Source organism: Streptopelia decaocto (genome assembly GCF_964273445.1).
Source record: "Streptopelia decaocto genome assembly, chromosome: 2".
In the NCBI taxonomy this organism is placed as follows: Eukaryota; Metazoa; Chordata; class Aves; order Columbiformes; family Columbidae; genus Streptopelia; species Streptopelia decaocto.
Genome location: NC_138655.1, coordinates 88,976,731 through 88,988,202, shown reverse-complemented (window position 1 = coordinate 88,988,202; position 11,472 = coordinate 88,976,731). Strand labels below are relative to the sequence as shown.

The 11,472-nt window shown below is 48.3% G+C and overlaps 1 protein-coding gene across 2 annotated transcripts in view; it reads left to right on the top strand.

Moving 5' to 3' along the window:
- Positions 1-724: 724 nt before the first annotated feature.
- The window catches only part of DUSP22 (dual specificity phosphatase 22), a 49,473-nt gene continuing 38,725 nt past the window's right edge, over positions 725-11,472 (top strand). The window contains exons 1-2 of one of the 2 annotated variants that reach the window (XM_082045999.1): positions 725-1,319; positions 11,305-11,338. In XM_082045999.1, coding sequence (XP_081902125.1) covers positions 1,260-1,319; positions 11,305-11,338 — 94 coding nt within the window. In that variant the 5' untranslated portion in view covers positions 725-1,259. Of the gene's footprint in view, positions 1,320-4,941; positions 5,227-11,304; positions 11,339-11,472 lie in introns of those variants that run through there. The other variant, XM_082046000.1, reaches the window with a different exon arrangement.

The following is an 11,472-nucleotide window of genomic DNA, read 5'->3' as shown; positions in this document are numbered from 1 at the left end:
CCACAGAGGTAACTCCCTTCAGTTTCAGGACTTAAAGCTTGCTGCAACATCACTGATGTTGATGAATTTACTGCAGATTCATGGTGACATAATAAAAGCCAAATTTGGCCTTGAGACAGTGAATTTATCAAATGACGAATGAATTCTGCTCTGTGGATATGTGGCAGTATATCAGGGTGCTATCTCTTCTATCCAGAAAACAGGCTTTGAAATGCTTTAGCAATGTTTATTACCAAGTAGAAATATTAAAATAAAGGGCAATGAGTCCCCCAAGCTCTTTCCCTTCCATTGACCTCCCTCTTAGCATAGTTAGAAAACAAGCCCAGTGCTACTTATGAATTTTAAGGTTTTGTTATTTATTTCTGGTGAAACAGTTCCTTTCTGTCAAATCACTCTATTTCAGAGGAAAACCATTCCACTGGCTATTTCTGACCAATCATCCTTTTTATCTCCCTTCTTGCCATCTCTGAGAACTAAGTTGTGACGCTGCTTCAGGGGAACCCAACCCAGGTCTTATCAGTTCCTGACAGATCATGGAGAGCTGACGTGCCTTCTGCCTATGGCTGAATGTCAGCTCAGGGTTCACAGAAAGTGAGATCAGAAGATAAGCAGTAGAGAGTATTTACTTACTTATTTTTAAGATAGTAAGCTCAACGTACTGTCAAAGCAGAAGTTTTGTCTAATCTTTTTAAGAAGGTTCAGTTTCGGTATCAAGTTGTTTGTTAGTTTTCAGGCAATTGCCTAGAAGACGATCGCTGCTCCTGAAGACTTAGCATCGCCAGATACATTTGCGTGCGAAGTCAAGAAGTGGGGATTACTCAATTTATCATGCCCACATCACAAAGTAGAAAAATCCCTGGATTTGTAGGATTACAGGCCATGCTAAAGAGACCTCTCTTTTTGGGGTACTGAAATTTACGAGATTCAGCAAGAGTTTTTTGGTCTTATTTTCCGAGTTCATTTTTTCAGTCCAGTCATCTCAGGATAGCTTGCTTTTTAAAATGGACTTTCAAAATATTAAAAACAGTACAGATGCTAAGCACAAGGAATAAGATCTTCAGAAGTGACAATGAATAAACATTTTATGATGATTTAGGCTTGCTGAAGACCTGCCCCCATAAATGCATCATGTCGTAGTTTATTAAACAACAGCCAAAGAACTAAAACAATCAGTTTTTGGAATAACTGGCAAGAGGGCCAGGTCTGGCAACAGTATTGGAATTCCCCCTCTAGACCTGTGGGGAGGAAAAGGAGATACTATGCATCACAGTAAATGTTTAAGACAGAAGTTGATTTCCTTCCACTGCTATTTGATTTTGGTATGTTACACTCTCCCACTCTAATTTTTGCTTTCGCTCTAAAAAGCTGCGTGCATGCAATAACATTCTAATAAGGGAAAGTACTGCAGGCTGAAGTAGGCATCCTGAAGGGAGTTTCAAAACTTGAAAATAAAACAGAATCACACTTCCCATTCAGAAGAATGTGAATGTGTGGCACTTCCTATTCAGAAAAATGTCAGATAATAAGTTAGATATACTTGTCTTCCATCTGTATTGCCTAATATGATTTCACATGAATTGCCCATGCACAGTACTTTTCAAAGGTCGGAAATATTGTTATTTGCATTTTACAGATAGAGAAACCAAGTTATGCGCAACTGACTCGACAAGCCCAGATTTCCAGCATAATAAGCACAAGGCCTTCCAGTTATTATGGACCCCTTAGCACAACACAGACCCCTGCAGTTATCAGGAATATTATTTATTGTTTATCCTCTTGTCTCACAAAAAGAAACTACTTGCCAGATTGTTGACAAGGAATGCAGGCACAATGTGTTCAGTAGTTATTATGGCAAGCAGTGATTCATACCTTTTGGACCTCAGTCGTATCTTGCACAGCATGAGAATAAAGTAAATTACATTCTGGAGAGCTTTGTCAATTAAATATTTAAGCAAATATCTGTGATAAAGCTCACTGCTATGTTTTCCAGCAGTATGGAAGCAGAGAGGAGGGGGAAGTGCAGTACCTTAAGTCAAGCTGCAACCCTTCCAGGCCTTACAGAGAGAGTAGTCTGATGTGTTTGAGGCTGATGATGACATGATACAGCCCCCAACATCTGCAGAGAACTAAGGGAGACGTAAGTTCTGAAATTGTTCAAAAGCAAAATCAGTGTCTCCCTAGTGTTTCCCTGTTCTGCTGTGAGCTGAGGCAGGAGCAGGCATACTGCCTGGTCTGAGAGGTTGGGGGCAAGGGAGTGGTGAGCTGAAGCAAAGGTCCTCACGCCAAACAATCCAGACTGAAGCATGTGTTGGCTTCCTACTGCTCTGCTGGCACGGTTCCATGGGGTATGGAAGAAAGCAGCAGCGGATGGCTCATACTGAGTCTCCCCTAACCTGGGTTGGGTTGTAGCTCAGCAATGCTCCCTCGGCCACCTAGGTCAGATGGAGCAGAAGTGGCCAAGCTTCAGCAGTGCTTGCTGCTTGCTTTCTTCTTACAACACCAGGACAAGATTACTCGTCAAACCTCTTGCTAGCACCCTGCCTCCTTGCCCGTCACTCCACACACCACTGTCACAGAAGCTGGTGCTAAGCTGCCAACCAGCTGCGGATGGCGCAGGAGCCCGTCCTGCCTCAGCTGCCCCAGGCTGTGCTCCTCCAGCAGCGCTGCTCTCAGGTGTGCTCCTTTCCCTGGAAAATTAAGCATCTGTGGTGATGACATAGCTGTTTCAAGGCTAGAGTTTTCCAGCTTCTCAGGCAGTTAAACTGACGGCTTAACTTCTGTTGGCTTTCAAGTGTGTCACTAGTCTCTGTGGGAACAGTGCTGGTTTTCGAAGATGTGGCCATCCAATGAGAAGCCACTGCAGAGACAGGTGGTCCTGCTCCCTGTCTCCGTGTGTGCTGCTCTGACCCCAAAGGGAGCGGCTGTCACCCCCCAGCCTTATATGGGGTTACTTCTCTGAATGAGTTCAGTGTTGGGTCAGACAATTGTTGGAGCTGCTTAAGGAAGAGGTCACAGCTGTGCCATTGATGGTAACATGGAAAACACATGACTGCCTTTTTGGCAACAGTCAGTGTTTGCAACTGGAGGTTTTGAAGTTGTCCTCTTAGAGTGGGCTTGTACTGGCAACTGCTGCCTCTGTAGCAGTCCTCCTCACTCATAGAATCATAGAATGGTTTGGGTTGGAAAGGACCTTAAAGATCTAGTACCAACCCTCCTGCCATGGGCCGGGACACCTTCCAGTAGACCAGGTTGCTCAAAGCCCCATCCTACCTGGCCTTGAACACTTCCAGGCATGGGGCACCCACAGCTTCTCTGGGCAACCTGTTCTGGTGCCTCACCACCCTCCCGGTGAATAATTTCTTCCTTATATCTAATCTAAATCTATCCTCTTTCATCTATCTCTTCATTTCAGATATCGTCCATCAATTATTTGATAGTTGGCTCTGCTGCCTGTTGGCTTTGCCCTTTTCTCTGTCTTTCCCCTTTCCATTGCCTGTCTTGGGCTGCAGTTGCCCCTGACCTGTCCAGTCCTACTGAAGTGTGCCCAACAAATGACATCTGGACATGACAGAGCTTCAAGTCACACGTGACACATGAATACTGGTGTAATATTTTGTTGATTTTTTTCCCAGTATACTATTTATATATATGCTATATATAATATATATGTTATGCTGAGAATAAAGACCTAATTGTCCACAGTGGGGTATTTTTTCTCTAAAATATTATACCTGTTTCACTCTGATGCATATATAAATGCATAGGGAACGTGAAGGTGGCTACAGAGTAACATCCCTCTTGTCTTTGTTTTGCATTTTAGCCACTAACAATTCTACTTTTTGGGGGAAGTTATTGGGCTGGTTAATGGGAGAGATCTTACATAGTTGTGTCCTGTCCCCATGTATTTAAACTGTGCGTCCCTTAAGTCCCTGCCTGCGTTCCTTATTACATTAACTCTTTGGAGTAAATTTCCCTCATTAACCACCAAATCCTCAATCGTCATCTCCCAAAACAACACCCCTGTGGCTAGAGGGATATGGCTGTATCATGTTATGTTTAACTGTGCATTAGGAAGCAAAAGCGCGGTTTCGGGAGGACTGCGCAGGGCTTTGAAGCCATGCCAGCCAAGACGCTGCAGTGAGCATCCTTCCCTGTCTGAGAAAGGGCATTGGACCAGATGGCCTCCAGAGGTCCCGTCCCACCTCTGCCAGCCTGATTTTGTGATGTTCGCTTCAAACTAATTGCTTTTTCCTCTCTGTTCGTCTCAGTTAAGGACACAAATGTCATTCGTGTACTTGGCAACCTGCCGTGCCTGCAGCGTGGCTGAGACCAAAGAGCAGGAGGCCAAGGCAGGGCACAGGTCCCTCGGCCAGGCCTTGTTCTCCGTGCAGCCCAGGCTTCACACCTGCAGCCAAGCGCCTCCCTTCGGCCCGACGCCTGGGCACCGCACGCCGGAGAGGGACGGGCTGCCAAGAAGGGGCTGCGGCCGCAGCTCCGGCGCCCAAGGCCCGGTGCCTGCTGTCAGGCACGCCGCCATGGCCCGCCCCAGGCCGAAACAAAACCGGTCTCGGGATGGCAGAGGCGGGCAGCACCTGCCCGCTCCAGCACCGCCTGCCGCAGCCCTGCCCTCTCCGGGCGCAGGGGGAGCTCCCGCCGGGAAGCCGCAACGCGGATCTGCGGGTCAGCGCAGGAGACGACCTCGCCGCAGCCGGCGTCACTTGCTCACCCCCTCAGGAATGGGGCGAGGCCGCGGCGCGCCGGGTGCCGCGGCCGCTACAGGTGGGGCAGGTCGGCGGCGCGGGGGCCGCTGGGAGGTGTAGTCCCGCCGGGCGGGCGGCGGCGGGGCGGCGCGGCGGCGCGGACTACAAGCCCCAGGGCGGCCGGCGCGCCGGGGCTTTAACCGCACGTGGGGGCGGCGGCGGGAGGCAGTTCCTGGTGGCACGGCCCCGCGGCTCGCGGCTCCCGGGGGCGGCCGAGCGGAAACCCGCCTCCAGCCGCCAGGAGAAAGCCCCGGGCAGGGCGGGGGGAGATGCGCCTCACCCTTCCCAACAACGGCGAGCCGCGGCCATCCTTTAATTAACAATTAGCTCGTCCCCAGTCACCCCCGGCAAGCACTGTCCCATGCACGCTGACCCGCCGCCGGCAGCTCGCTAGCCGGCAGCTGACGGCTCCTCCCGCGGTGCTGGCGTGCGGGTTGCTTAAGCCATGGGGAATGGGATGAACAAGGTAACGCCGCTCCTCGTTTTGTTCCTGTGCGTGAGTGCATGTGGGCGGGCGAGGCGCAGCGGTGGCCGGGGGTGGCGGTCCCTCCCGCGGCGCCCCCTCCTTTGTCTTTTGCCGCCGGGGCGGTCTGCGGGCGCCCGCTTATAAGAACAAAGGCCAGGGCAGGAAAGGCTTTTCCCTTTAACTTCGGGGGTCCCCCCGCCCCGGGGCGAGATGGGAGGGAAGGAGGCCGTGGCTGCACCGCTCCCTCGGGGCGCGCCTCCTTCGCAGCCGCAGCGCGGGCAGGCGGGAGGGGGGCCCTGGTTTCGGTGATGCTCGCCCGGGCTTCCCCTCCCCGGGCGGAACGAGATTACGGGGCTGGGGGCGGCCCCGCGCCCCCAACGGTCGCTAACGGCCGCTGTCGGCCGCCGTGCCCCCCGGCGCTGTGCTTCAGTCAGCAGCAACGCCGGGCCCTTCCCCGCCGCAGGGCTGCGGGCCGGGGCCGCCTCCCTCCTCGGCTGCGTTCCCTGCTGGGGGTGCCCCGGGGCGGCCTGGGGCAGAGCCAGCACCCCCCGGACTTGCGGCAGCACCCGGAGCGTTGGGCTGTCAGCCCAGCGAAGTCAGCGAGCGCGGGATCGAATCGTTTTAACTTCTCCGTGGCTTGCTCCCCCTTCCCTGAAACAGGATGGTGGGCGCTGACCCGCGCCCCCCGCGCCGGGCAGTGCAGGTTCCGAGGGCACAGAGCAACTGGTGGATGCGGGCTGGAGGGCTGGCCCCGGTGCTGGTGGGACAGGAAAGTGGTTGTCCCCAGTGGAGATGGCAGCAAGGAAGGAAGATGGATCTGTTTTGCAAAGGGTGTTGGCTTTTTGGCAGTAGGGGCTTATCCTGAGTGCCCATTCCCCCGGCATGTCATGGTGGTTATCAAGGAACAACTGTGATTTTTTTTTTTTTTTTCTCTGTATCTCCACCTCTGTTTTAAACCGGAGTTTGAAACTGTGGTGGTAACTAGCCCTTTATATATAGCTTGCTATAAGGAACAGAAGTTGAGTCATTTCTTCTGTCTGACATCCTGCTTTGAGTACTTTAGGAGTATATTTGCTGAGAGTGTGGCCTCTGACAAAGCTCACAAGTTGTCAAAGTCCTGACATCTTTGCCCCTGGAAGTCAGATTGGTGAACGTCCAGAATGCTTAGTGTGCCACCTGGAAGGTGAAGCCTTTTCATCCTATAGATAGAGGCATTGAAATAGAAACTTTAGGTAGGGGAAAGATCTGGCTGGTTATTCCAACCAAGATAGCAGGTAGGAGGTAGAACCTTCGTTGGACCTTCTCTCCATTTTTGGTTTCAAAGCCTGGGGATAATGTCACCAGTCCCTGGAAGTACCTTCTAGGACAGGCCAGTTAGGAAGAAACACAGCTGGAAAAACTTCTTGTGGACTCCTAGTATGTTTGTAGTATTTTTCTGGGAGAGTTTTAAATTATCAAAACATTTAGAGTGACAGGATATGGGATGTTAAAGTTGCAATCTGGTGGCGGGGTGGGAAAGACTATTCTCAGCCCTTTGAAGCTGAGCATTCTTTGTCTGCATTACATCTTCCTGTGGTACTGTGTGGGCAGGAATCAGCAATCTGTGACTCCAGGCAATTTGGTCATTTTAATTCTCTCAAGTGTTGCCCTGACATGTACCAACTGGAGTTTTTGGGACAAGCATAGCGCCACTTTGATTTTTCTCCTTCCTTTTTATGGCTGTATCCATGAAGATGAAATGTTCAGCAGTTCGGGAGGAGCTGGCTCCTTTAAGGAGGCTACAACTGTGTTGGGTCCTGGCCATCAGGGTTTATTTTTGTAGGGGTCCTGTGTGTAGGTCTGGTGCTTGCCACCTTCAGAATGTGTCCCTATATCATCTGTTCCTTTTGATCTCATCGGTCAGTGAACACTGGAGGGGCAAGGGGGAGCCTGGAGTCATTAGCACCAATGTTGGGGGGTATTTGCTTGACTCAGTGTGGGCTATCAGTACAAGTTGCCTTAGTTTCCAACTGAAGAGTGTTTTTTGTGGTAGAGCTATATGCAGACAGTAGGAGAAAATAAGCAGCTTATCCAATGGTGGATTATTTAATTTGGGGAATCTCTTTGTACTAATGCCAGGGGAAGAGGATTAGTGGTGACCTGTAACGGGTATGGTAAGAAAAAGCTCCAGAGATTGCTGCAGCTGCTGTGGCTGCTCTTGGATGCTGAGCCTTTCTCAGTGGCATGGTCCCCTCCTATTTTTCTGTCACATGATATTGATGTATTTCATAGTAAACAGCAAATACACCTGACTTTATGTGGCTGTTAGTGCTGGTCAAGGGCTGGAGGCCTAGTATTCTTTTTAGATGGATTTTGTCGTTTGTTGCTAGTGTTCTCTCTAAAATTTGCTGTGCTTCCTTTTTATTTTTTTTTCTTCTTCTTAAGCCCATCCAAGACTCCTGACTTTTCCCAAATTAAACTGAAAGCATTGGTTCATAAATACCATTCTTATTCTGCTCAGAGGAGAATTGCCCAATGAGTATTCATTGGCTTAGTTACTAATAATTTTCAGTGATTTTTTTTTCTTTATATTTTTAAAGTACAGGATGAGTAATGGGGTCCGACTTAGGAAATTATCTGGGTTGCCTGATTTGTCTTCACGCTTAATGGCTAACTTTAACATGTATTCAAAGTTCAAGTTGAAGTCTGTAGTTGAAAATTACAAAGGTGTTTTTCAGGAGCTGAAGTCTAGAGGTCTTAACTATCTGTGAACAGGTTATGCTTAGTGAAGAGTTTTTCCTGGGTATTAGTTCTTGTTCGTCCTGTTAGCTGCCTGTTATTCATGCAGACTCTTCTGAAGGGGTGAGCTGAGTGTTATCTCTACAGAAAGGGCAGATAAGCCATGTTCGTTGTAGGAGCTGATTAATAAGAAATGTAAAATCAGTGTGGATAGTTGCAGCTGATGCAACCAGTTCTGTGGAAGCCAGCGAAGCTGCACCAGTTTGCATCAGTGGCGAATCCCCCCCCTGACCTGTACCGATCTCCTGTACCTCTGGACGAGGTGGGCATGTCTGCTTCATCTGCAGTGCCTGGCTGTCTCTGCAGAAAGCCCCATGAACTTGGCCAGAGTGCCCATCAGTACTAGTGCATCTAGAAGCAGCATCAGGCAAGGAGTTAGGTGCTTTACTGTAAGTGTCTATATAGGAAATGGGAGCAAAGTAGCTCTTTAAGCCGCTTTCTAGAGAGGCACATTTTGCGTGAGGACTGATGAGAAGCATTTGCTGTCAATTGCAGGGCTCTGGTGTTGTGCGAAGTGGAGAACATGAGCTGTTCTCATGTGAGACAGGAACAAAGACAGGCATTGCTGTTCTTATTGCTTGCTTGTGCACTTTTCATCTGTTATTTTGGTCCGTGGTCATTTTTTCAATGTTTTGGATGATATAAAGCGGCTACTGTTTTTATTCATAAAGCAGTGGCTGAAAAGTTCACAAAAACAACCACCTTATTTTTCTTCTTTTCTGACTCTCATCCCTTCTCTCTCACGCCCCTAGCAGCCATCGGCCTTCATTTTGCAGGGCCCAGAGTTGCAGTTACTGAAGGCAGTGTGAGATGACACAGCTGAAAGTTCCCAGCCGTAGTCTAGTGCCGAAGTATTAGTCAGCACGGCATGAAGATTCACTTCTTTCCAGGTAGCTTTCACCCATAGTAATGTTTCTTGCTTCTAGAATGACTAGGACAACAGGGGAAACATCTGTCCTTGGTTGCACGGTGTCCTAATTTCCTATCTAGCATACAGTGCTGCTTTATCATGCACGAATGCTAACTTCTGGATTTTTCTTCCTTTGGCAACAGCAATCTAAGAAGCCTCATTGTTGCACCCCTTCCCCCCACTCCCCCCGTTTTTATAATGTCTAACCTTAATGACTGTGGCTGGAATTTAAGCTTTTATCCTCTCTTGAGAGCACATATTTGATGCAGCAATAATGTCCTGGAGTCTAAAATGGTATAGTCTACAGTACTGGTGATGTGATTTGAGATATGTGCTGCAGATAGGAAATACCAGGCAGCTTTTCACGAAAATCAGAAAAGCTTTTTTTCTGTGGTGTTTATTTTTTTTTCTGGGCTTTAGTTGAGGGACCTGGCTGGGGTGATAGAGTTGGTGAAATTAGGTCATAACTTGGCTGTCTTTTGCTTTAGGGCATGTTTTTTGTTTGCAGAATTTTGGCCCTTGCCAAGGGCCATTGGGTACTCTGCTCTCTGGAGCAACTACGAGCTCCTGACTCCTGGCCTGAGATGGTGGCCTTTGGACTGCACTTCTAGCAGAGTCATCAAATGTGCTTAAAATAATGATTCTGTCTGTGAAACCACTAGTCTTGTGCATGCAGAAAGGGACAGCAGGATGCTGGAAGGGTTGTTTTCCCTACTTCATACCCTGGCATTGGAAACTGCTCTGCTGATTTTTGCTGTCTTTGTAGGAATGTCAAATTTGTACAAACGAAGAGGGAAGGCAATGGAAGAAAGCTGTCTGAGCTTATCTGTGCAAAATTTACAGGTGCATGTTTGTACTAGACTGAAGAACAATTTTCTTGTCTAGCTGGTGTTGTCAAGCAGCCCTTAATTTTTAAGCAGGGTACAGCAAGGGTCCCAGAGAAGTGGTCTTTCAGTATTGGTGGCAGAACCGAGCCTTGTGGTTAGAGCTGGCGTGATGTGGCAGGGGGAGAGAGATCACCCAGCGAAGCTCAGAGGTAGGAATGTTTGCACAAACCAAAGCTGCAGAGAACGTGGGGAGTGCTGCAGCCCTTCTGTTTTCTGCAAGGCTAGATACATAACAGTGAACACAATGTTTTTATCAGATGAAAGCCCTGAATTTAAGGCAGATCAGTAGCTATTTTGCAAGCCCTTCTGCTGGCCTGCTAACCTTTGCCTGGTAAGCTGGGCTGCCTTTCAGCAGGAAGGCTGCAGTGAAACGGAGGCTGGGGCGATAATTCCCGATGAAAAGTCCTTCATGACTTTCGGAACTTGACGGCTGCCAGACTGAGCAAAATGGGTGGAGTTATCCCTTTAAATAGCTGAGTCTGAGAGACTGTTGCTGGTGTTGTGGTGACACTTGGGTGTTGCTAAGGCTTTAGGAAGTCAGTGCTGACATATCTGTATTGGTGGTATGTGCTGCATGCACTTAAGAAAAATGGATCATACATACAGTTTCGCCACCACAGTTCTGATACCTTCAAAGGATATGGGCATATGTCAAAAGAATTCAGGTGGAAGTGAACAAAATTCTTGGCCAGAAAGTGTGTACTTGCTGTGCCTGGGGTTTTTTTGTGTCCTTACTGCTATTCCCAAGTTAGGAGGGTTATGAGAAGATGGGAGGGGTAGAACCACAGTGTCATCTGCCTCTGTGTGTGGCTGCACGTGTCCTCAGACTGCGGAGACTGGTACTCAGGCTGACCTTGAAATTCCCCAGTTAAAGAAAGTCCTGTAACTGAGACCTGTGCAGCCTTCTGGGAGTGTTGGGTTGAGTGGGTAGATCTGGGAGAGAAACATGCAACTGGTGGACTTTCCTATATTCTCTTTCTATGTGAATACACTGTTCCTTGTTTGCAGTGATTTCCTCTGTCAAAGAACTGTGCCTTGCCTTGTGTGGCTTTGCACTTCAAAAGACTCAAAGGCTGTCATTTTGTAGTGCTTTGTCCAACTTGCTTAGCAACTTTAGGCAAATCAGCTTTTTTGTATGAAGTTTCATCATTAGTTAAATGAGGGTAACTCTTACCCTGCTGGGGAGGCAGGGGGAGTGGCACATTGTGAGGCCCACTTTGTTTTAGTAAACCACTTTTGCTACCCTTGGAGAGCCTCCATTATGTGCAAGTCTGCATGATTAACACCCCTCAGCTGTCAACAAATGCTGTCAAAGCGCGGCATACCTAGTGCGATGTAGTTTGAGAAGGTTGCAAAGAGGCATAAAATGTTGTCAGCGCTCTTTAGATTGCATTTGACAATGGTCTGCTAAAGTAGTATGTTCCATCCTGTATGCAAATTAAACTTTGTCAAATTGTCTTACCACAAGATATCTATATTTGATACTATATTTCTTTCTCACAGATTCTGCCTGGCTTGTTCATTGGCAACTTTAAAGGTAAGATTAGTTTTATCATTATCTCTAAGATTACTTAGTAGGGGTCTTAAGGTGTTGTTTTGCAGGCCTATGGAATTCTCTGACATCTCTACAGCTTCTTTAATGCCATCTTGCTTCATTTCTGGATTCACCTG